We start from the raw sequence: 26,544 nt of genomic DNA on the forward strand, positions 1-26,544 counted from the left end.
TGCGGTTGGTAACGTGAGCGGGGCTTTAATCCTAATCCCTCTACATGTGCCATCATGAATCAGGATTTGGATGGAGATAGCTATAGATGCTCAGCCAGGAAGGGGAGGAGACTGGATGAAGTCGTGTCACCTCCACTGTGCATCAAAATACCTCCAACAAACATCAAACGAGCCTCTGTCTTTATGAACTTCTGCTCTCTGCCCTGCATGCCTGTCTCACCCATCTGCACTCACTTTGCTAGTTTTTGCTCTTACTTCCTCTGTACCATCTTCCCTTCCCCAACATGCCCCCGCCTCTTGTCTTGCTGGCACGTTTTGGTTCCCATCATGGTACACTGCCATTGCTGGTAAGGTGAGGGCTCTGCCAGTGTGCCTGTGGGTGTACAGCGTGAAGTGTGGAGCCCAGAGATAAAAGGCCGTTTGATCCAAATCTGAGCAGACATCATTAGCTCAAAAGGTAAATGAACAAATCTCATGAATGAACGCAGGCGAATGGATTTGTTTGGATGGAGCGGCTGGGTGCTTTGAGATGAACACGGGTGTGTGATCATCAGTGTTACAGCGCTTGAAGTGAGCCGGATTTACTTATTAACAGATTTTCTCGTGAGCTTTTGGTACATCAGGAGGTAATGAACAGGGAAGCGCATTAACTCATGATTTTACACTAATGATTGGGCAGGATTTTTCTACACATTTCATGTGCTCAACATAATTGCCAATCATAGTCCAAAGCATAGCGTTTCAAACGTTTTTGGACTTAACTTTATTTTACCTTCCATGCAGCCACTAGCTTCAGTCGTTCTCTGTGTGAAACATTTGCTAATTAGCACTAAATACAAAGTACAGCTGAGGCTGATGGCAATGTCATTACTTCTGCAGTTTGTGATATTTTGGGATTTTGGGTAGAATAAATATTAAGACTTAGGCTCTCACTACTTTCTGTCATTTTATAGACTTAACAAATGATCAATTATGCAATAATAATAACTGACATATTAATCAACAGTCTACAACATCCATCATAATCCAACAAAGTGAAAATATCTGCCATTTGGGTGTCAAAATACATTTCTTTCATCTTTTAAAAGCCAGAAGATGAACCTTAAGAGGATAGGACGATAGAGAAGCATGTCATATGACTGTGGTTTATTATTGCGTAAAAAAAGGGTTGCAATTTCTCTGTGAGCGGATATTCAAACTGTAGAGAAATGAATGGAAATCAATTACAAATGCGTGAAATCAAACTTCAAAGTTATGGTGAGCTTTGGATAAAAGTTGGTTGAAATGTAGCAGCAGTAAAAGTAGAAAAAACAACCACGGCGGTCTTGGAAAGTGATGAATATATCAAATCGATATTTTCCGTTCCTTAAGGGCCCTGACACACCAAACCAATGGTTGACCGTCAACCAATGTTGGGCATCTTTAGCCCTAGTTTTTGTGGTGTGTTCGACACTGCTGGCAATAGTTGGCCCTTGCCGGGGTTTTTTTGGGCCAATTCAGTCTGTTGAATTGACGTCAGGGAAGGCAGAGTCCATCAGTGGATGAAATCACTCTGATTGGCAGATGAGCTCAGTGCAGGAGACGAGAAACTTGATTGCGAAATGTAAACAAAGAGCTCAAGTCAAGTCAAGAGGGCATGAGATCAAAACACACTTGTTATATTGCGAAATTATTGTTATACTGCCATGTAGCTCTTTAGCAGATACAGTTAATAATTGTTAGCATTATTGTTTACTTGCGAATAGTAAATATCCTCTGTTATCGCAACACTGGGTTGTTAATGTGCTAACTGACTAACTAGCGTCTTGGAGTCTGTGCTATCAGTCTTTCAGTTTCCCTTTCTGAATGATCAATACAGACTACTGCTGCCCGCTGGTATGGTGAGTTATTGCCTTTAAGCAGGCACAGAACATACATGCTAGCTGGCCATAGGCTGAAGTTCTTGTGGTGCATTCATGTACAACTTGTTGGCCAAAACACAGGTGCCATGAGGCCTTTGTCACTACTAGTTCTATGATGTTGGTTTGGTGAGTCTGGGCCTTAAAACGAACAAGGATCCTGCTCATCTGATGTCTGAACATTGGTAAATTCTATAAAAACACCAGCAATCTAATTACCAGGCACACAACACAGACTAATCTAATCAAAACTGTCCTCTGCTCCAGGACCAGCAGATTCCAAATGTGATTTCATCAATTTAACACAGAAACAAAAACAGCTTCTCTGAAGGGATCCACTTCCTCCATCAGCTCTAATCAGTGTGTGTGTCCATGTGTCCGAGTGTGTAATGGGGCTAATTTTCAGCTAGCCTGAGCTAGCCTCGACCTCCTGAGGACAAAGCATGCAGTCTGCGTGTGTTTCTGCAGTTTAGCTGACCTAGTCTCTGAACATTAGTCTGGTTGGATGCTCCACAACACACGGGCTGAGAGAGAGGGAGAGAGAGAGGCGAACGGATGACATCATTGACTTTTGCTTTGAGTGGATCTGGGTTCAGCTGGACGGCAGCGGCGGAGCAGTATGATATCACTTTGGCCTACAGGCCCTGCACACACACACACACGCACATGCGCGCGTGCACACACACACACACACGAGTCCTGCTCATGTGTGAGCACTGCAGTTTGTACACACACACACACACACGCACACATCTTAACTAAGGCTCACCCAATTAAGCAGTCTGTTGGAACATCGAACAAGGCGCTGTTCCCTTGCCGTGAAGTTAAGTGTGTTATAGGTTTGTGTATGTGTGTGTGTGTGTGTGTGTGTGTGTGTGTGAAGTGAAAGAGAGAGAGAGAGAGAGAGAGAGAGAGAGAGAGAGAGAGAAAGAAAGCAGGGCTAGAGGTTGGAAAATCCCTGGCAACAGCAGCACGTCTTATTTCATCGACTTTCTCTCTGAGTGGAAACATGACATTGTAAAGGATTACAAACAACCCCGAGTGTCAAACAACTCACAGGCTGTCCAACTGATGACGGTCATGATTGGCCAGAAGTTAAAAAGAGGAATCATTTAAAAGAAAAGACCTTGGAGGGTGTAATCACAAGCTGACTAAATGCAGACTGAGTGGCCAAAGAGTAGTTTGCATTCTCCAGATTTTAAGTAAAGTAATGTAAGATGAAGAAGAGCAGAAAAAGAATGTAGTCCAAATTTGAAGAAGGGCTCGACTGCTCTGACACTAAACTTCTCTCAGCTGTCACCATAACACTGAGCCTCGAGGGCAAAACATATTTAACTTTTTACCTCTGCTGAAACTCTATACCTGCCACTACACTGTAATTTCAGAGATTTTTGAAGGTCAATCATTTCCTCTCTGTGGAAGTCTTAGATCTAATTCTGTTACTGTACAACACCTGCTACGCCTGTTTTTCAGGTCAATCCAGCCGGCCCACCTGAGTTGTTATCGTCTGTGCTGTCAGCACTTTGCTCATCACACAGGAATACAACACTTGAGTAGAGAGGGTGCATTCTCGTTCTTTTCCTCAGTTACTTTCACTTACTTGGAATCAGCTCTTACTATTGTGACATATGGGATGGTGACTCAGTTTTCTAGCTAGAATCAATCTGTGAGCTATTCCTGTTTCCTTGTTCCTGGTGGAACACACCATCAAAAGTGAAGCTGATGTATCATATAATAAGTCATTTATGGATTTGATGTACAAAGAGAAGCCACACAAGTGCAGGAAACTAATCATCGTTATATTTGCATATAAAATATTTTGGACATCTTTCACTTTTGGATGACCTAAAACCCAAACTACAAGCTTCTATAACTCATCTCTTCCTCTGTCTGCATCTCTTCTCTTGTGAGGGCTATAAATTCAATGAGGGAAATCCATAAGGGATAAAAGCTTTTAACTGGATTCGCCTCAGTGATTCATTAAAGTACTGAGGTACCCAGTATCCATGGAGGGAGATACCTTTGTGTAACTCCACATCTGTGATTTCCTCTGTCAGACAACAGTGTTCTCTCATCCCATCGACGGCTGGTGCTTACACAGCACAGTAAATATTATTGACTTTTTCATTATCCACTGATGGCAATTACATTACTCTGTGCTTCAGCAATGATAGCTTACGCTCACTAACCACCAAACAGTCACTGCAGCTGCCAAGTACACACTGATAAATGTTAGAAGCACATTCAAAATAGAGACGTTGGTAAATGGACTGGAATGTATCGCACCTTTGTAGTCTTCTGACCACTCAAAGAGCTTTTACACTATGAGTCACAATCACACACACATTCACACACTGCTGGCTGAGGCTACCGTATAAGGTGCCACCTGCTACACAGCATTAACACGCTCAAACCGATGGAACAGCCACTGGGAGTAATCTGGGGTTCAGTATCTTGATAAAGGATACTCTGGGATGTGGCTGACTGTTTTATCGCATTGTGTAATGTATTTAACATTTATAAATGAACTACATGGTGTCAGGTTGGTGCACAGACTAGCACACTGATACCTTGTCCAGCATTTTAGCCAGTATCAGAGGCATTTCCAATACTTGTATCTCTATCAACACATCAATTAAAAGCAGTGGGGATGCCACACTGACGAGTGCAAGAGGTTACTCCTCTTTCTTATGATGTATTGAGTTCTGTCTTCATTTAGCTGGTTCACTGAAGCTCAAATTGCCACTGCAGCTTTGTTTAAAGTCCCTCTGCTACTGTAGTAGTCTCTATTATTGTGTTGGGGATAATCCCCTTTGTGTAGGGGGCTCACTAACTGTAGTTCGTCAGTATGTCGGCAGTGATGGTCCCATCCAACTGAGCAACACTCATTCACATAACTGGAGAGAAAAATCCCTCTGACATGTTTGAGTTATACTCATCCACCTTTTTCCAGCATAGTTTAGTAGTTTTGGAGATAAATCTTACAAGGTTTTACTCTTCCAAAACGAAACTCATGCTTCTTGGAAATAAATCCTAAACTGATGTCATAATGATGTGTCATGCTGCTTCTCCTTCTTCCCTGAGTCACCCTCTCCCACCCATAACATTAGCAGCATGAAGTATGGTTTCACCCTCTGCCAGCAGATAAATTACATTAGTGCAGCAGAGCAACATGAGCAACGGTGTCCTGTCATCCCTGTTGTCTCATTCAGCAAACCGATCGCAATCAGCCAACAGGGGAGAAATATATTCATAACATACCGCTCACCACATCAAGCAGAACCAGAGTAATCAGGGCAGCTGCTGTGAGCAAAGGACTGTTCTTCATCCACCCTCTGTCTTTGTTTATTAGCTCTGCTGATGGCTGCTGGCTCACATAGACTGTTGACATTATTCTGGCCTTGATTCCAGAAACTTCCTGCTAATTCGACAGTGTGCTTTTCCCTAAATGCCCTGTGGAGTTGGGGGATATTTTAATTCAAATATGCACCAAAGTCTCTGTGTTCAAAGTCAACTGCTTTCTAGTATGACACCGTGTTGAGCTACACAAGAACATACAGACTGCACTCCTTTTTTCACCAAAGCCCTAAAAGCTGGAGCTAAAATAGCTCACATGTCTGCAACACAGACAGACAAACACACACATCGACTTGGTGTCAAGTTTAGCCAGTCAGCTGGTGACATGTCAAGTCCAGAGGAACAACATGCAGTCGGGGGAATGGAGGGGATGGGGGGAGGAAGAGTGAGGAGAGGATTAGTTTTACCGTTGCAGAACTGTAGCAGTGATGAGGTGTCATACAAGCTGCTGTAGCTGGAAAACCCGTCCTCCATTCTCGACCTCTGCTCCGCTCCTTTCTGCTCCCTCTGCTATCCACCACTCCTTCACTCTCCTCTCCTCTCTCTGTCTCTCTCTGGTGACTCCCCTCCGCTAGTTTATCGTTCACTTGGCGTCCAAGGCGCTCCCTCCATTCACTCTGCACGGGTCAGGCTCCCTGGGTGAGTCACCATGGCAACCCATTCACTCCGATTATGTCATGTGAACTCCAACCCCTCTTCTTTTCCTCTTCTTTTCCACCCCCCTCTTACAAAAAAGTCCTGAACTACAGCTGAAAACACTCCCTGCTGAAGAATGACTGCACCGGAGCGCCGGAGAGACAGAAGTTCAGAGGCTGCTGGTGGTTTTCTTTCCTCTTGTGCTTGTCCTCTCCTCCCTCCTGCTCCTCTTTTCCCCTCGCTCTGTTCTCCTCTTGTCCTTCTGTCTTCAGCAGAGGCAGCTGTGTGTCGTTAGCTCTCGCTGATCTCCAGCAGAAAAACAGCTTTAAGAGGGCTTGAGCTGAGAGCGCAGGCAGGCTCTGGCACAGGCAGTTACTGTGTGTCCATGTGTGTGCGTATGTGTGTGTGTGTGTGTGTGTGTGTGTGTGTGTGTGTGTGTGTGTGTGTGTCAGAGGCGGTGTGTGTGCGAGTGTTTAGATAATGCTTGGGACAGCCCAGCCTTCCCCTGTCACAAAGTGTGGACGAGTCAGAGCGCAGGGGGCTGGGCCTGTCGGATAGATCCTCCTCCTCTCGGCTGGTGGGAGAGGAGAGAGGAAGAGAGGAGAGGAAACCAGAAGAGAGGAAAGAATAAAAAAAGGTGAGGACAAAAGAGGTGAGGAGGAGGAGAGTAGGGGACAAGGTAGGAGAGGAGAGGGGGAGAAAGGAGGAGAAAGGGAAGAAGAGAAGAAAAGAGGAGAGTGAATTAGAAGAGAGGAAAAGATAAAAGATGTGAGGACATGGGAGGTGAGGAGAAAGAAGGAAAGGAGAGGAAAGGGGATACGGGAACATTGTAGGAGTAGAAGAGGAGAGGAGGAGAAAGGGGAGAAAGGAGGAGAGGAGAGAAAAGGAAAGAAGAAAAAATTAAGAGGAAATGAGAAGAGGAGTGAGGATAAAAGATGCAAGGACAAAAGAGGTGAGGAGGAAGAAGGAGACAAGGTAAGGTTACGAAAGGAGAGGGGAAAAGGGGAAATGAGAAAAGAAGAAAGGATAAAAGAGGTGAGGACAAAGGAGGTGAGCAAAAGGAGGAAAGGAGAGAAGGCAAGGAGAGGAAAGGAGAGAAGGGGACAAGAGAGGAGAGGACAGGGCAGGAGATAGGAGGAGAGGAGAGGAAAGGACAGAGGAGAGGAGGAGACAAGGTAAGGTAGGAGAAGAAAGCTAAGGAGAAGAGAGAGAGAGGTACAGGAGAGGAGAAGAGAGAAGAGAAAGTAGGAGAGGAGGAAAGGGGACAGGACAAGGTTGGGAGGGAGAGGAAAAAAGAGGAGAGAGAGGAGTATATGATAAAAGAGGAAAGTGGAGAGGAAAGGAGCACAGAGGGCAAGGTGGGGTGGAAGCAGAGGAGATGAAAGGAGAGGAGAGCAAAAGACGAGATGCGAAAGGAGGACCAATGAGGAGAGGTGAAAAGGTAGGATAGGAAAGGAGGAAAGAGGAGAGTAGGGAATAAAAGAGGAAAGAGGAGTAGAGGGGCGCAGAGAGGACAAGGTAGGGTGAAAGAGGAAAGGAGGGGACAAAAGCAGAAAGCAGGAAGAAGCAGAGGAAAGGAGGAAACAAGGTGAAGGAGAAGAGAGGAGGTAAGTAGAAGAGAAGAGAACTAAAAGAGGTGTGGAGAAGGAGGGACAGGAAAGAAGTGAAGAGAGGAGAAGAGAGGAGGAAAGGAGACTGGATAAGGTAGGGTAGAAGAGGAAGTAAGAGGAGAGCAGAGGATAAAAGAGAAGCAGAGGAGGGGAGAAATTAGGGTAGGAGATGAGAGGATGATGTACAGTGGGAGAAGATAAAAGGGGAGAGGAGAAAGAAGAAGAGAGGAAAGGAAAGAAGAGTAGGAGAAAAGGGAAGATGGAGGAACTATGTAGTGTATAGCAGAGATGAAAAAATTAGAAATGAAGGAAACCAAACCAATGGCTGGTTCCCAAAATGACTAAGGCTCTGTGGTTTCCTCAGTCAATATATAGTTACTACAGAACGCCCTTCCACACACTGATGTAGAGTCACGTGTGTTTGTAATGGTATGGAGTCGCACGGGGACACACCACAACAAAACCACTGTCACATTTTCCCCGGCATTTCCTGCAGCCAAACATTCAAAACTCAACATTGCTGGGGGATCTCCACTGTGGCCAAACATGATTACCATTTTGTCCTCTGTCTGTCTTATCTGCCCCACTGCAGACTGCACAGAGACCGAGGGATCCTTAAAACAAGGACAAGAGGGGGAGAGAATGAAAGGGAGACTAGGGGATTGAGGAAGGAGAGAAATAAATGGGATAGAGGGGGAGGGGGTGGAGGAGAAAAAGGAAGAGTGCTTGAGGAGGGTGGGCGGTAAAGAAAGAAGGAGCAAATTAAAAAGTGAGCAGGGTGGGGAGTTTGGCGAGGGGGGAAAAGGGGGATACCCTAAAAAATTGAACTCTAACTGGGGGGTTTTGTGTGTGCATGTAAGGGGGGCCTCTCTGCATTATTTATAATTCAAGCTTGCAGGGAAAAATAATAAGCCTAAAGAGTCTGTGGCCTATATTCATGTGTAAAACATTGCCCCCTTTTCCTGCTAGATCACAAGACGGAGCCGACAAAATCACACAAAGGCAGGGACGCTCTAAAGACAGCAGAGGGAGAGACCATGAAAGGACGCATTTGTTTCTCCCCGTGTTTTTATAGTAGCCCAGCAGGTGTGATATAATCTGGCTGTGTGAGGTTGTCTTTGTGCAGGTATCTCTCCTAATATCTAGAATCCTGTCTGGTTAAAGGTGGCCAGGCTAGATTTGACTTTTAAAGGAAGGATAAAAAGGATGCTGTGAAGCACCTCACAACAGCTGATCACTTTATGGTTCAAGGCCTCTGTGTTGTTGACCTCGGCGCTTGTATTCTCTCCCTCCTCCTCCTCCTCCTCCTCAGGAAAACACTGCACTCTGCTTCACTTATTACACAATAACATCGGGCCACCAATAGGTCGACCACCCTCACTCGCAGCCAGGATTATGTGAGAAAACAAGGTGCTCTTTGTACGCCAATGTTGCATTTGAGGACTGAAATAGTTGTTTAGTCAAATCACAAGGATATTACATTTCAAAACACGCTGAAAGTAGATTATGTCTTGACCTTCACACCATTTGCACACATTCTTATCTACAGCAACGATGTGGAAAAATGCACCAAGGTGTCTGCATTTATTTTAGATAATATGAAACCACATTTCAGATGTTTTTAACCACCCAAAGGCAACAACGTCTAATGTTTTGATTCAGATACAGAGAGGAATTTCATGCAGCTTCTCACCCAGAGTCAAATCAGCACACACTGTAAACATCCTTTGTGTTTTTTGGTTTGAGGATTGTGAGTCATACTGGTGTTTTGTCTGAAGGGGTTCAGATTATTGTAAATCTCATTCTGGGACAGATTTGGGATCTAGATTAGGCAAAGGTCTGGGTTTTGTGTGTCTGCCTCTCAATGCATATGCACGCACGTGAGACGAGGCAGCTAAAACTGGGGTATATTCCCCCCAAAATCCCCCCCATGGGTCCCCAAACCCCACCTACTACGCAGCGGGTGGCAGGTGGTGGAATCACTGCTGCTCCGCCACCCCTCCCCTCTCCACACCTCCCTATTGTTCCCCCCCTTACACCACCCATCAGTGAATTCAGAGGGTGCACACGCGCGCACACACACACACTTACAATATAAACAGGATAGTGCTGTGGAGAGTGTGAGGATATCTCACATCTACCAGCAAATACTGCAACATGCAATCTGTCTTTACTGTTTTGGTTCACTCTCACAGCTCTCACAGCTTTATTTTCAGCCACAGCAGACACCTGTTTTCAGAGAAAAATCTCTATAAACCCACTTTACACTACCTGCTCACAAAATGACAAAGTTAGCAATTAGCCAGTGAACATTATACCCCTTTTCCACAAAACATTAGCAAGTGTACACAGGTCTTTTACACATTGAAAAACCCGCTAAAAACAAGCAATAGAATCCTTTCCCATTGCCAGTAGATTAAAGCTGTGTACACGGCTCTGCAGCAGATGACAATGCCTTTTCCTGTGTGTGGGTTTTTTGGGTTTTTGGGGTTTTCTTTTGGTGTGTTATGTTCGATGTCACAGACAGGCCAGAAAACAGGTTAATAAACAGAAGAAAGCAGCACGGAGGCCAGTGAAAACTTTACGGTGGTTACTTCTTTCTATATATCTGTTACTAATTCAGTCTTTCTTCTAAACTTAGTGCAGACTAATTTTGAGGGATGTTTAAACGCTGCTTAAGCGGAGACAGAAGGTATTTTGTAATGCGTATCATTGCATCTTGCTAGTTATGGGCTAAAATGAGTGTGTTCACCCAGGTGTTGTGTTTCCATCAATAATCGGAGCTGTAGCCAATAAATACCCATGACCACTGAAGAGTCATTTGCCTCAGATGTAAATGCTAATTGTAAACTTTCCCATTACATTAAAAAGCCAGATGTTAGCAGGTGTTAGCAGTTTTTTGAGGCTTTATGGATCATTTAGCAGCGAAAGACGCCGATATTCCCCTTCAGGAGTTGGTGGAGACCCAAAACTGAGCTAAAAGAGAGTAACTTTTCCGTAACTACTGAAGATGGAAGCAACTGTTTGCCAACAAGTCCACCATATCACCTTAAAAAGTGTTGCTAAGTCTGTGTTGTGTCCACAACTTGTTTCTGCTGCCCCCATGTAGCCAAAAAAATAAATAAAATAATTGCTGGTTGAACCACTAAAACTTAACCACTGACTCCATTTTTACAAATCTGTGTACAAAATGATGTACAATCTAGAATACTTTCATATGATGTAATGAAAACAGCAATAAAAGATGGTGTCTGCTGGCTTTAGTCAGTGTAAGCATACTGTAACTTACTGTAAAAGGTACATATATGATATTATCATATGGTGATTTTAATGCTTTCTGTAAATTTAAAGCAACTTCAGGGGCAATAAGGGGAAAATCAAGAGGTTCAAAAGGCACACATCATGCAAAAACAAAAGAGATTTTAATTAGTACAATGTTTTTGTACAATCCGTAGTGTCAATGCAGTTATCTTAGCATAATGCAACTAGCAGAGATTCAGTGTCTTGATTAAGAACACTTCTTGGCTTGGCATCAGGCCTCCACTGCTTTCTCACCCGGCCTGCTGACTCTGTTTTTACAGCTTTGGTTCTCAGGAGGAACTTGAAGGTCATATTCAAACTGAGCTCGTTGTCCTTTTTCCCTCTTCTTTTTTTTTTTTTAAATAAACTGCTGACATTGGTTTTATCCACAGATGATCAGTCAGTCTGTCAGTGGGCCAGGATTATACACAATCAAATCCAGAGCTAAGGAGGAAACAAGGTCAATCCTCTGTATGATCCAGTCACCATCTGTGTGCCTGTCCTGGTTATTGGGCTGTTTTGTGCGTTACACCATGAATTAATCCAACCTGGGGTTTAATGATTCATTAAATTTGAAACAAAATCAGGTGACACATATAATTCTTTACAGTCAGTCCATCTAGTCAGCTAAACACTGTCTTCAATCTTAATGAAAATATTTTAGGCAAGCTGTGTGAAAGTTTGCTCCAGCTAGTTAAACATTACAGTATCCAAGTACCAGATTTACAGATTTAAAGTTCAAGATTTACAGGGGTTTTTAACCATCCTTGTCAAGATACAGGGAAGTAAGAATAAAGAAATAAGATAACTATAGCTGAGAGTTCATAAATGACTCGAAAGTCAAACATGACATTGGGATTGTGTTTTCACTCAGTGATGTGAAAAAACGTGCAAAATCTGAAATGTAAATGTAGCAGCAGGTAGCAAAGGTCACCCAATATAAGCTTGTGCCAGGGTGAAGAGGGTGAGCCAACAGGAAGGAGTGATATGAGTGTTACTCATTTATTGCCTTGGTGGTAACAGTAACATGAAGTTCAGAGTCCAGTCCTTTTGCAGACTTAGTGTCTTACAAAGAAGCAGTAAAAGACTCACACAAATTTTAGACCTAAAATAATCTTTTGATAGACATAGCGGTACAGCTCTTAGGATGACAATTCTGTCATAACCAACAATTCCTCTAACAACAAAGGATTGCCATGAGAATTGGTACACGTTGATGCCATCATCAAGTTAAAATTTTGTTTGTCCGCAACTTTGATTTTTTTTTTTTTAAATACCTTGCAATACCATGCAATTGTTAGCATGCTAACACGCCAAGTAAGGCTGTGAAAGTAGCAAACATGAACATATTCATCAGCATGTTAGCACTGTCATTTTTAACATGTTGTGTGCTGATGTTAGCATTTAGCTCAAAGCAGCAATGTGCCTGAAAGACCGGGCCTCCCTGGTGTAGTGGTTAGAGCACTCGTCTTCCTTGCGGTCCAGAGTTTGAATCCTACTGAGATCAACGTCGACTGCATGAGGTTCCCACAGTCATCTCAAGGCCATTGTCGAGAGGAGTTTCCAGAAGTAAAAGTGGATTCAGTGATGTACCTAAATTGTAGCAAACTCTTAAGCCGCAACCACACAGGACTGTGTTTGTAATTGTTTTTATTGGGAATGAAGCTTTTTGCACGCATTTTTTGCGTTGTGACCCGCCTGATGTTTTTGCCGGACCGTTCTGAACTCCTCGAGTTGAAAAAACTTCAACTCAAAGCAGAAAAACGCACTACGTCATCTTTTTCCCCATTGTCCTATTGGATGATTTGAGAGGCGGCGGGTCCTATGTGGTGGTTACAACAACAAGTATACAGTTGGTAATCAACGAAGGAGAAACCGGTGGTAGCGGTTGCTGGATACCCAGAGCTATACAGCCGACGATAGCCAGCAGGTTGTCAAACTGCCCCCGAATTATCCTAAAATATGATCTAAAATATGCCTGGAAATGGCCACCATCGATGCAAAGCTTCTGAACCAACTGATGATACTCCCCATGATCCACCCTCTTTTAGGGTCTCATGTACCCACACAGATCTCTGTTCCCCTGTGCCCAACAAACTATTAACTGACAGCATCTCACCCTCAACCAGAGCTACAGCAAGTACCCTCTGCCTGAACATTTCAGCAACTAGATACTACTGTCAAATAACTAAAATGAATAAAATTACAGTACACTGATTACACAGGAAGGTTAGAATAAGGAGATGAGTCTGTGGTTGCCTGGCAACAATAAAAAGGTGCCTTCTATTGAATATAAGTGTGCATATTACTCATGGACAAGAGGCTCGTGCTTGTGACAGTGTGAGATGTAACATCAGCTAGCTCAGTGCTGCTCGGTGAGCTAACAGTAGATTCGAACTTCCATCTGTGCAGTGATATGGTTGTAGTTCAATACAAAGAAAATAGTTCCTACATGAAACTCTCAACAAGGTCTGTGGATTACCTTGAGTAACCGGGTCAGGATTTCTGGAAAGAGACATTGCTGTTTTTTGTTCAGGGTTTTTTTTTTCATTTTTGGTATGTCAAGCACCAGGAGCTGAGCACCATTATGATTGAGAGAAGGCAGACAACTTTACCGTCGATATTGCCAACACATGGCAACTCACACCAAAACAATCTAGACTGATAAATAGCTCTACAGGTAAGGGGAAAAATATGTATTTTTAAATGTCTATCCTATGTTCTTAAATCCTGTCCCACTATTTTTATTCTCTTTTTTTTTTCTCTTTTAAATCTACAGTTTGTGTAGGCCTACCCTTTTCCTTCATACTAAAATGACCAACTTCCTCCATTGCTACTGAACATAGCAGTTTTATCTTTTCGTATCTTATCCTACCTGAGGCTTGAGTAGATAAAACCAAGATCAATTCTCAAGGGGTCACAGTTTGACATCTCATAACAGCAGCTGTGCTATTGATGCACCTAGATGGTGAAAAGAGGCCAGAGCAGCAGAGGATGTAATGCTGTCCGTGACTGACAGGTTCACTCTTTCTAATAACTCTCCGGACAGGAGAGCAGAGATAGAGACAGTGGGAGATAGATTGAATGTGAGAGCGGAGAGTATATCAACGGAGTGACTGTTGGAAATACATCATTTCCCACCTGCTGGAGGAAATAACCCGTCATTTCTAATACATGCTTATCAGTGCGGGCGCAGAGTCCAGACTAAAACACATTTTATGACACTGAATTATGAACTCATTACTCACCATGGTTTCCTCACAGCAGACATTAGCGTCAAGAATCTGAAGTAAAGAGACTGCCTATGACGGTGCGTCAGTGCTTTCAGCTGATGTTCAATTTATCAAGGTGTAGTCCAACAATAGCAGAAAACTGACAAGCCACTATCTTGTGTGTGTCTGTGTGTTTGTTAGAGAGAGAGAGAGATCAACTAAAACCCATAAAGAACTGTTGAAAGTTTTTGTCATCATGAATTATGTGGAGGAAATGTGACCTACTTTCAATGAGGGGGGAGAATCCAACAGAGTGATAATGTTTCGTTCACAGCTCTGCTTCAAAGAAAACCAGAGACGGCTGCATCATGCAGAATATGAGGACTCTCATAGCATTATATGCCGGATTCAGACCCACGACATGATCCATGATCTGTGTCTTATCCCAATGAATAATCTATCCTCTTACCTGCCATTAGCATTACATCATTAATGTAAGAAGCTATATAAGCCTATTGAGCTATAGTCATGTTAGCGAGCCTATGGAGCTGTAGGGCCAGATTAATGCTACCTTTAGCATGCTAACAACCTCACAATGACAATTCTAACATAATATTTAGATATTGATGCTTACCATGTGCACCATCTTAGTATAGAGTTGCAGCAGGCTAACATTGGCAAATTAGCACTACACAGTCGAAACTCAGCTGAGCTGGAAAAAAATGTCATTAGTTTTGAAGGTATTTGGTCATAAAGCAAAGCACTGGGCAAATTTAAATTATTACCTCATGTTGGAGCTAGATGAAAAGTTGGGAGGTCACCAAAGTTATTACAATTCATCCAGAAGTAGACATGAATAATGGATATATAAAGAGAGTTGCATACAACATCTGAGCAGGGCCCCATTAGTCTTATTAAAGTTTTTCAGTCAAAACAGTTCAACTTCCCCAGGAATAAAATTACCTGGATCTTCTGCATTGTAGGGCCCATAAAGCAGAAGCACTATAGACTTTCGGCAGCGGAGCAGCTAACTTCTAATTTAGCCCTCTGCTAACCTGTCAGAGGATAAACTGATTTAACTGACTGACTGACTGATTTAACATTTTTTTAAATATTATCGGACTGAATGGATCAAATCCCACCTATTAAATAAATCATTTCTTGGGGGTTGTGACACTCAAAAAAAATGTATCTGCTCATTTACAGACATCAGTTTCACAATGTAAGTCTATTGGAAGGAATCTTCTTGGGCCCAAGCATCACATGACAGACTAGACTCTGAAGTTGTAGTTCCATTATTTGGCCATTATGAAAATTGGCTTCAAAGTCCTGCGCTGTTTCTGTGGGCCTGATATGAAGATGTGCACAAAATTTCATGGCAATGCAGCAGTTGTTAATATATTTTACTTCTAACTACTCTTAACTACAAATGTCAACCAATGTTTTGTAGCTAAGGCTACAAGAAAAGTCAGGGGCTCACCAAAATCATTAGGATTCATTGCCTGGGAGCCATATTTGTTACCAAATTTCATGGCAGTCCATTCAATGGTTGTTGCTATCCATAAATTAAATATTGCATTGAACCCAGCAGTCGACTAACAAAGCTTCCTCCAGCATATCAGTGCAGAGAAACAAGGTTATAGAATGAAAGCAAATGACAGCTACACACACTGCCGTGCACTTGTGTTTTGGGCCACACAAGCAACAGCGATGCCAAATAATGATGTTATGGTTCACGAAAACTGGGTCACCACTTGTGTTTTTAGTGCAGTCTTTTGGTCATGGCCTCTAAGAGTATTATGCCTGTAGAAATCCCCTGCCAGACTCTGTAATATCTACAAAGACCCACATTTATGAATTTTAGAGAAAGAGGGAGTCATGGGAATGTATTTTGCCAGAGTCACTGTGGTGCAATTATGCTTTTTAAAGATTTTAACAGCAATTCTGTTTCTTACCCTAAAACTGGATCGATTTGCCTTTTCAATAACAACATTGTAGGGCTAAAATTGATCTGACTAATGCTTAAATGAAATCTGTAAATGCAGACCGTGATACGGTGCTGTGGCTGCAGGCATTGTAAGATAAACATGACTACTGGATTCAAGGTGAATGATAGTGAAAGTGTTTGGTGGCTGGGGCTTAAAAAGAAAAAAAGCCCTATCCCCCGTTAAGTCTCTACGGATGTCGTGTCAAGACAGACTTTGGGAGAGAGAGAGACAGACATGGCACGTGAGTGTAGAAGAGGAGAATCTGCTTTTGGGCTGTAAATAGCTCCTAATCCTGAGGCTGTAGAGCAGCGTTACATGTCCTACTCTAGCTCCTCTTTTCTGTGTTGGGGAATATATAACCCTGTCAGTCACAGATCAAACAGCGCTGAAGAATTCACCACCACGACTTGTATAATATAGTATGCTGGTTCTCACTATAGCACAGCTTCATTGGTAGCACTTCATGATGACTGACAAACAATCAGGGCATTCAGTTTAGCAGGGGTGGAAAGAGTTTTCTCAAGTAAGTAAGTACTGTAAGAATTGCTTGAAACTCTACTCAGATAAATGTAAAAAGTAGGTTAGTTAAAATGTGTTCTGAGTAAATGTTACTATTATATTCTTAAAAGGATGTGATGATGTTATCTAATAGAACAATTAAATTAAAGAACATCAACAACAACATAAAGTGTATTAACATATTAACTTTACACTAGTGCAACAACATTACATTGTCCCTGGATGGTGACCGTACATGTCCAAACTAGTGCTGCACGATTAATCTAATCGCAATCGCGATTTCAGGCTGTGCGATTACATAACCGCATAAAAGGCTGCGATTTGCGATTTAATGTAGGCTAAATAAATGTTAACATGTGTGCCTGTGAACGTGACTGCCTCTTCTGTAGTGTGTGGAGTTTGTTGACATCACGTCCACAAGCTATCCTGGTGCATGCAGCCGGCGTGCAGCAGTGACCAACACAGACGCTGAAGAAGAGCACGAGCTCGACCAAGAAGAGGCTGAGTTGGTAGCGAAAAAAACGTCTGTTACATGGCGATACTTTGGATTCAGGTACGGCAACGTTGAACAGAAAGACGTGCTGTGTAAGTTAAAAGTTAAAGTCGCCACGTCCTGCGGCAACACTACCAATCTATATCAGCACTTGAGATGGGATGTGGCGACTTTAACTTTTAAACTTACACAGCACGTCTTTCTGTCCAACGTCGCCGTACCTGAAAGACGTGCTGTGTAAAAGTTTAAAAGTTAAAGTCGCCACGTCCCACAGCAACACGAGCAATCTAATATCAACACTTGAGACAGCACAGCACAGGGAGAAGTAGGAAGAGTGCATGCCAGAGAAAGCCGAGCCGTGTAACGTTAAAGACAAAGAGACAACTGAAAGCCGCCAGAGCCTCATAAAACAACATCCAAGCACAGTTAAGCAAACATTTGTAAGTGTCACAGGGAAATCATGGACTCCATAACAAATGAAAAATTGAGCAACTTTGCTCGGGTTCGGCCCACTTGACATGCTGCTGTGTTGTGCTATGGCGTGCTGGAATTTGTCATTTACGTGACAACTCCTGAACGCAACACTGCCTCGCTCCGTTGTGTGTACAATTTATGTTTATTTTATTTAAGAGGGGACAGTGCACATTAATTATAATGATCACTTAAGTCACGTAAATGTGCCAGATTTAGCCATACCGGCTAATTTTCATCTGCAGATGTGCTGCGCTGCTGTGTGAGCAGCATGTTTGACTGTGCTCAGTCTGTTGATGGTCATTGACACACTGTCTGTCCATAACAATAACTATGTCAGGTCAGTGCCCCCTAATATAATGTAGGGGAAACACTGAATCAAGCAAAAAGACTCATGATACCGTTTATTTATTATATATTATTGTAATTATATTGTAATCGCAATCGCAAATCGCAATATTGTCCACCATAATCGCAATCGCACATTTTTATCAAATCATGCAGCACTAGTCCAAACCAACACTAAATTCCTTTTCTATCAGACATTTGCAGCTGGTGCATACAACTTGATAAATTATAAATATACAACCACCTTCCTCAGCGCAGCCTTACAAGAATTAACCAGAAAAGAGACATTTACACAAATAAGCACTACCAATAAACAAAAAGAGCTATGGGCACTGTAGCAGTGGGTGCAACAAGCATTATTAGGCTACAGAAATTAAGTAATCTAACTTTAACAATAATAATTATTATTGTCAATGTTGTTGCATTGACCTGTCTGAAAATCATTCTATGAGTCTTGTGCGGTGCAAAGTCCTCCAAAATCTCCTCCAGGTTCAACTCTTCTGCCTGTTCTTTGTTAGTGCATAATAAAACAAGTCCACTCAGTCTCTCTGTAGGGCTGCCACGATTAGTCGACTAATCGATGACTAATCGACTATTAAAATAATTGGTGACTATTTTAGTAGTCGACTAATCGGTTTAAGTCATTTTTCATAGAAAAGTACTATAAAAGTACCCCAAAATACTCTTACTGCTGCTTCTTACGTTCAGATATTGGCAGCTTTACAGACTCTCCTGAGACAGTGAACTAAAACCTTTTGGCGTGAATATGAAACAAGACATTAGATGATGTAATTTTGGGGTTTGGGAGAGACAGACCGACATTTTTCAACATTTTAACACATTTTTCGATGAAATGATTAGTCGACTAATCGAAGAAATAATCGACAGATTAGTCGACAATGAAAATAATCGTTAATGGCAGCCCTACTCTCTGTCTCATCGCACTATTCAAAAAGGTTTTGGGCTGAGTAGTGTTTGGCAGTCAAAGCTATGACAGACATTACTGTCAAACACAGCAGAAGGGTCTCACGCACGTCAGTGACGGCAGTGGTTCCACAGTATATGTACAAGTCACCACTGGAAGATCTACAGTGAGCATATTAGCACTTAGCTGGTATTGTAGAGTCCATTCCTCAGCAAGAAAGCAAAGAGAAGTTAGCTGGTTCACTAGCAGTTGAACAAACAACACACAGGCCACTGTGGGTTGTAGCCTTAGGCAAAATAAGAGAACTCTTGAACTCTAAAATTTTACTGTGTGCTTTCTACATTAGCATCTCACTTCGCCTCCCATTGCAGAGCTCCCAAAACTGGCTTTTTCTACATCTGGTATGACTGACAGGCATCAAGGCTTTTAAATTTATCACTTACATCCTGGAAATCTCAGTAACTGCTATAGAGAGTCTTTTTTGTCATGGGTGGACACCTATCTTTTAGATACAGCAACACTCATAATAACACTTAAACACTAACATGTCACCCAGTGCATTACAGTATTTTAGCTCCGACCAGCTTGCACCTGTTGTTTAGGCAACATTGTAGACGTGTCTGATTAGGGTCACTTAGTGTGATCGCCAGCCGGTGCTTTTAATCACTGATTAACATAGATCTCACTTATGTCAAGATACAATGCTAATGGTTTGGTTTTACTTGTTTTTTACTGTTAATAAACTGCTAGGCCCGGCCCAGCTGCAACTGAATCTCTCTTGCACCGACCAATGAATGTTAACATTTGCCAACGTGGTGCCTTTTCAAGAGTGACACCTCTGCATAGCTTTGCTCTCCTGCAGCCACAAGACACCAGCTTCTTCACTGCTTTAGCTGCTGATTTGGCTCCCTTCACGTCTTTTTAATGTGACTTGTTTTTACTCTGCAATGGATGCAACATTAAATGTGGCAAAGTACAATACTTGAGAGAAGAAATAATAGCCTCTGTCCAAAAGAAACAAAACAGCATCTATCAAGGGCAAAGGTCTTGTTTCAATGTTGGGGAAAGGAGGGGGCACAAATAAAATCAGGATATTTGGGAGTTTGAGCATGTAACACTTATTCTTTTGCATTCTGGTGATTTTTTTATGCACCGATTTTTGCCGTTTCTGCATCAATTTATGGTGTAAACATCTTTAAATGTATCAAAATATAAGTCCTCTGCTTCTTAATGCTGCTATTGGGGGGGCAATGCAAATTCTAAATATTGAGGGGGGCATTGCCTCCAATGACAAGTGATAATACATATTTAATCTTTACTGGGTAGTAACACTTAGCAGTCCAAATAAAGTGAGACTGAATGACCAAATAAGTAAATTGTTAGGTGACACGCAGACAATTTAATGGTGTTCATCCCTCAAATGTGGAATGCCTTGTAGGGTGAAAATGTAAACTCAAGACCAGCCCCAGTAGTTTGTATACAATATGTGACCCAGTTTTAAGGGTAATCCACCAAAACCGACTCCCACACCCAGCACTGTGTCACCAACTATCAGACTATCAGACTAACTATCAGAGTAAAGTTTAGTCGAGTAATATATATAAAATCACAAATCACACAATCTGCCTAAAAGGGCTTTACAGTCTGTGCACCTTATCCTTGGATAAGGAAAAACTACCCAAAGAAATCCTTTAAAGGTAAAGGGAAAGAAACGAGAAAGGCAAAAGAGGTGGGCTCCTTCTTCCAGGATGGAGTGGGCAGACATGCAATAGATATTGTATATGTGCAGAGAGCAGGATTAGATTTTCAGTGAGCACACATGCAGACACTTTGAGATGACTGACATGAGCAGATAAGCAGACAGGCGAGGAAAAAAGCAAATGGACAGAGAGAGGGACACTCCTTCTGACATGGAGAATGTGCCAGTAAATGGGATCTACTGTATTATTCTGCACAAAAGTACAACATTCATAACATCATTGCGCCATTTCAAATCACATTGTGGGTATTACTTGAGCCTTTATTGCTTCTGTGTCAACTTTTAATATCACTTCCCGCCTCCTTCCTCACTGCCTGACCTCCTCGCCGTTACACTAATGATGCCGCAGGAGTGGGGAAGAAGGGTTACAACCCACATTGATTTCTCTACATCTAATCTATATGTTAATGAGCCATAACTTGGACACGGAAGTGGAACAAGAATGTTGTTCAGCTGACTGCAGCCCATGGAAATATACTAATGTGATTGATACTGTATATATCCATTAAAAAGCAGGAAACAGCCAGTTGCAGGTCAGTGGGAGATGTTATAATTTGTCAAGCCTCTACGACTGTAAAAACAGTCCATTTATCTGAATACACCTGGTCACTACTGTGAAAATCCAACCAAGCTATAGTGTGCAAAATGGACTCACACTGTGTATCCCAGAGTGTGCAGGGCTGTGTGTTCTCTCAAGCGACGACAACATTAATCACATCTGACTTGGCTGCTGAAACATCCATGTACACCCTTCCCCCATTTCCTGAACAACCAAGAACTCTGCTCTACTCTTTCTCTCTAAGCCTGCACTGCACATATAGCGTATACGTTGTTCCATTTCATATGATTATTTTACTTTACTGGTCACTTTAACTACGTCTCTTTGTGCACTTGCTTGTCTCTCCTCTCCTGTTCCTTTCAAAGTCACAGCAGCTCAGCCCCTCCGATCGATACAACCTAAAATAAACTCTGCCGGGGGAAATCTGGCGTCTGCTGCAGACTTTACTCTAATGCATGTATTGTGGCAGTCATGCTCTTCCCTGTGTGTCTCACACACACAAAAACTGCAGGTGACTGTGCTCAAACCTGTCTCAAATGACCCATTTCCAGCCTGTCTGCGAACATGAGGAATAGGTTTAACATCAGCAAAGCTACTTGTCCTCATATTCAGGGCACAGATGGAGGGCTGACGTCAGCGGGCCATGATGCTGTCTTCATCTCTCATCTGCATTTCTGAACACACTCACTCTGGCGTGCACACACACACGCACACACACACACGCACACACACACACACATACACACACACAAGTCTCCATGTACAGCATCTGTATTGCAGGCGGTGGCAGCTGCATGGTTTTCTATCAAATAAAGACTTGTCAGCACCTATTGGTGTCCCCATAAGTCTCAGTTATGACACATGGCGACCAGCCCTGCTTTTCATTTTTCACCAAACTGATCTCCTTGGAGACAGCCACCACCCGCCTCACTCCTCGCCCCTTCATCCCCCCATGTCTCGCTCTATATTCCTTACTTCCTAACGTCCTTTCTCTTCTCTCATTTCCTACTCACAACCCTTTTGTTCCATATAATTTGCTCCACTTTTACACCTTATCCCCTTTTTGTATCCCCAGCCCAGTTTTAATCCCTTTTTCCACATTTAAATTCCCATTTTTCATGACCCTGAGTTTTTCCTTCCTCCATCATCAGGACCACATTTCATAAAATATGCTAGTGCTGCCGCCTGCAGGACACTCGCTGAACTGCTGCTGCTGTTTATTTTGTCCCATGCCTGATAAAGCTGACAGTAAAATCATACTCTATCAGCATCTAGCCTAATTGTATCATGTCATTGCAATGTTCAAATTTAACCATCAATTCTAAATACACAGTCTGAAGAGCGCAGGTTAATACAATGAAATTAAAAATGGCTGAATTCTATTTAGCTGTTTCATTTTCATGGTCCTGGTATAATGTGCATGCTGGCTGTCACACCGTCATGGCTTACTGGGACACTTGAGTACAACAAGCCCATTCTTAGTGTTAGTAACACCTGTGCTTTTCCTGCTAAGACGAATGAAAATGGCTGCTGTGAGAAAGACCTATTTCCTAAAACTTAAAAAAACTAGTTAGGTTATGTTATACATACGTACAACACATAATTTGAATAAAATATACAGCTGGTATGAGAGGGGTTAAAGACTCTGAACACTCTGAAACACCCATGGGTGTTTTCAGTTATTCCGGCTCATTAAACCTCTGCTCAGGTTGAAGGTAGGCGGGAAATCTGATGGGAATGTATGAGGTCACAAAACTCGCATTCCTGTGGTGTCAGAAATTCACGTAAATGCCCCCTCAAGTGTTGTTGAAATATTTGGTAAATGAGTCACCAAGCTAAAGTCGCATATGCAGAAACATACTGGATGAAAGTAAATGTTCGGTTTACGGTAATAAACGTTTTATTAATTATTGAATGTCAAATTTTGCTCGCATGTAATTTGTAATTTGCTGTCTACAAAGAGTCACTGAGATTAGTTGGAAAACTTATGTATTAGCATTAGTCAGGTAAAGCAATATTTTAGTAGTTTGAGGGGAAGTGCTGGTACAGCAACAAGTCTCGGACAAAATCACCTCAGTATAAAGCTTCAGACTGTTATTGTGCTATCTAAATGCATGGAGCATGAAAATTCAACACATCTTTTTTTGTAGCATCCATGTTGTTTCCACATTAAGACTTAAAACTCATGAACATGCCAAAGTCTAAGAACGACCTCCCAACTTGAAAAATAGGACCATCCAAGGAGCACGTGAATGCAGCATTTATCTACACAGGAGAATGATAAAGGTGTAATTTGTCTCGCACTTACAGGTATAACAAAGCTAACAGGAGACTCAGAAAGATGTTACTGAATATAATAGAGCCATGCATGCCCTATTTCAACAAGATGTTGTCTCTATTCCACATGTCATGGCATATTATGATCAGTTTGTAAATGACATTGAAGAAAGGTTTGAATGTGAATAAGGTTAAAGAGGTATCCTTCAAAATAATTCATAAACATTACCCTGCCAATCACTACGCAGAAATATAAAAATGACAACAATGTTTTACACCATTTCTGGCATTATTTTCACACCAGGAAATTCTGGAAGGCCTTTTGTAGATTTGTCATGTCTAAAGACTTTAAATTATCATGGAAAAATGTGGTGTTTGGTTTCCTCAAAAACTACAAAAAGAAGACAAAACTTTTTTTAGAATTAATTTGGTAAAGATTTTGGCAAAGTATTTTATCCATAAATATAATTTTAGCAATAATAAACAATAATAAACCTCACCTCATCAATAATCAACCACACTACATGAAACTGCTCTTTGATTCAACCAACAAAAAGGCTATTAAGACACTTCGCCTTATAATATTTTTGTGTGCTATGGTATCCCCCTGGCTCTCTGTTATTGTTGTGTTTGTACACTTTCAACTAAATGTTTTTACACTCTGTTGCTTAAATAAAGAATATTTAAAAACTATGTTAATTGAATACAGTTTATAGTACATGTCCACATATAGTTCAGTCCCTGAAAAGAGGTCTCATCAACTAAAGTTAGCTTAACTGAAAACACCTTTGGTTTAGTTGTTCAGCACATTTAATATTATTTTGGACAAAATTTGGACATAATGCATTCAGTGTTTTTGCCTGAGGGCACCAGCTTATTAACACTGAACGTGAAACCTTCCCCATACTTCACTCTCTGGCTACTAGAATAGCCTACTTTTCCAAACAGTTTATCTTTACAAGTGCAGTGTTTGCTAACGAGAAGCGGGCGCCATTCTGTTTCCTGTTTTATAATAAGGAGGGCTGAAAATAATAAGATAAAACTAAGCAGTGCTGATAAAATATGAACCGCGATTCGGTTTCTGCGTCGTGTATTTCTCGCCTAAAATGTTTCCAGAAACATATTTCAGCTTACCTTTTGGCTGCAATTCGAAACCGTTCGCTTCCAGCCGGCCGCCATGTTGTTTCGCTAAACTACCAAGTTCGCATTGCGTCACCCACCGGCAGGGGCGGCGCGGTGCATTCTGGTCCTTGTAGGTTTTCTACCTCTTGAGCAAAAGCGACGACCACAGCCTTTTTCCATTGTTTAACTCTGGTCACATAGCACCAATTTCAAAAGTATTTGCGTCTTTCTACAGCAGAGAAATCCCAGTTTATGAAAAATCATTCTTTCCAGCAGTGAAATACTTCTTAAAGTTCTGTTTCCTTCAGATAAAGATCTTCATTCCCAAATATCCTTGGTTGGCCCACCGATGTATTGCATACAAACATATGTTCTTACGTTATGAAAAGGCTGTTTGTCAGAAATGTAGTGTAAAGCTGGAAACACTGATTTCAACTCCTTAAAATTACACTAGCTACTGTGCCATTTTATCAATTTGTTGAGTTTAAGGGGTTCTTCTACCAGTAAGTAAATCACAGTGATTCGGCTTTAACATTTTGATGCAATTTCCTGGCAAATCCATTAGAGTTATGATATGATAGATAATGGAGCTGTGGTCAGCAGCCCGTCAAATGCAATAACCACAATCTTGGCAGCTGCTGCCAAGGCTGTGGGGCCTGTAATTGACAGCATCAAACAGTTTTCATACTGCTGAGTCATGTTTGATCAATCTGAGAAGAGAATCATGCACAGCCTGAGCCAGAGAGGAGAGGAAAAGGAAAAAAATAGTAGGCTAGATAAAAGGACAAGGAGAGATGAGATAAAGGAAAAGGGCAAGAGACTGCAATGTGTGTGACTGTGTGAGTGAGTGCAAGAACAAGACAAGAGGAAGGTTTCTATTTATAACTGATTGTTTCTGTTAGTCTGTCAGCAAGGCGGTAGTAAGGGCTTCAGCTCCTCTCTAAGCCTGGCTGCTCTTGTGGGAAATGACCCTTAACTTAATGCTTAGCCCCACACGCACACACACACACACACACACACACACACACACACACACTATACATGCACGCTCACGAAACACAAGCAGACACCTGCACATACACACATCTTTGTACCATTTGTCCGTTGCAACCCTGGAACAGTCAGGTCACACGCAGCTCTGTTGTATCCACACATGTGACACAAGGTACAACCACCTTCCTACCTCCATCTATCCTTTCCTCGCTTCTCTCCATATCTCTGATCCAAACCCCTACAGAGTCACTCTGCATTATTTTCATGAAACCAGAGGGATTTCTCTCCAAGTTTCCATATAAGGGCCCAAACTGAACTAGCTCCTCTTTGCAGCTGAATACTTGCCGGGTGAGCTGTCCCAGTGGAGGGCTTAGACTAAAACAGGATGGACCCCCTTCCTCAAACAGACACACACAGACAGACATGCAAATCCAAACAATTTACAAAGATGTATGCACAGATAAGCATCCCATATATCTCTCTCAGATGTATGCACATGTGCACAAGAGAACAGTACGTGCTCAAGCTTTTCCTCACCCATTGGGAGCCCCTCACAGTCAGACATGGCCACAGAGAGAAGAGGATCAGGAGAGTATCTTCTAACTTCTTCTGAATCTGTGACTCCTTAGTTTTACGGCAGTATCTCTGGTCAAACTCTCTGTTTTAGGCTCCACACTGTCACACACTCTCTCTGTGTTTAGCTTACTTACTTTACTTTCTGTCTCCTTGTCCTCCCCCTTCCCTCTCTCCCTCTCTCAACAATCTGACCAGTGGCCAGTGGATATGCCAATCAAGCATCGCACACTATGCTATTGGATACTAAATTTGTAACTAACAAACCTCCCATGGGATACTGTTTCCCTTAGATATGACAGGCCCTTTTAGATAGGATTTCATTGACTTCTCATGTAGCTACAACACATATCTCGCCATTAGAAGAAAATAAAAGGCAGAAAACGGTTTTATTTTGTGTAGCCTGCAACAAAACAAGAAGGCAGAGCTCTTGCTTCACAAACTCAGACCATGTAATGGTTGTTTTCCAGTAGATTTTTCTCCTTATCCCTTGAGCCTGTAACA

At 42.1% G+C, this 26,544-nt stretch overlaps 1 protein-coding gene across 9 annotated transcripts in view; it reads right to left on the bottom strand.

The window, feature by feature from the left end:
* Nucleotides 1-26,172, bottom strand: part of eml1 (EMAP like 1) — a 76,796-nt gene extending 50,624 nt beyond the window's left edge. For 2 of the 9 annotated variants that reach the window (XM_033642278.2, XM_033642277.2), the window contains exon 1: nucleotides 5,663-6,321. In XM_033642278.2, the coding sequence (XP_033498169.1) occupies nucleotides 5,663-5,729 (67 nt within the window). In that variant the 5' untranslated portion in view covers nucleotides 5,730-6,321. Of the gene's footprint in view, nucleotides 1-5,662; nucleotides 6,322-26,004 lie in introns of those variants that run through there. The other 7 variants (XM_033642283.2, XM_033642282.2, XM_078175059.1 and 4 more) reach the window with 5 other exon arrangements.
* Nucleotides 26,173-26,544: the final 372 nt, after the last annotated feature.

The sequence above is a fragment of the Epinephelus lanceolatus genome, chromosome 15, assembly GCF_041903045.1.
Source record: "Epinephelus lanceolatus isolate andai-2023 chromosome 15, ASM4190304v1, whole genome shotgun sequence".
NCBI lineage: Eukaryota > Metazoa > Chordata > Actinopteri > Perciformes > Serranidae > Epinephelus > Epinephelus lanceolatus.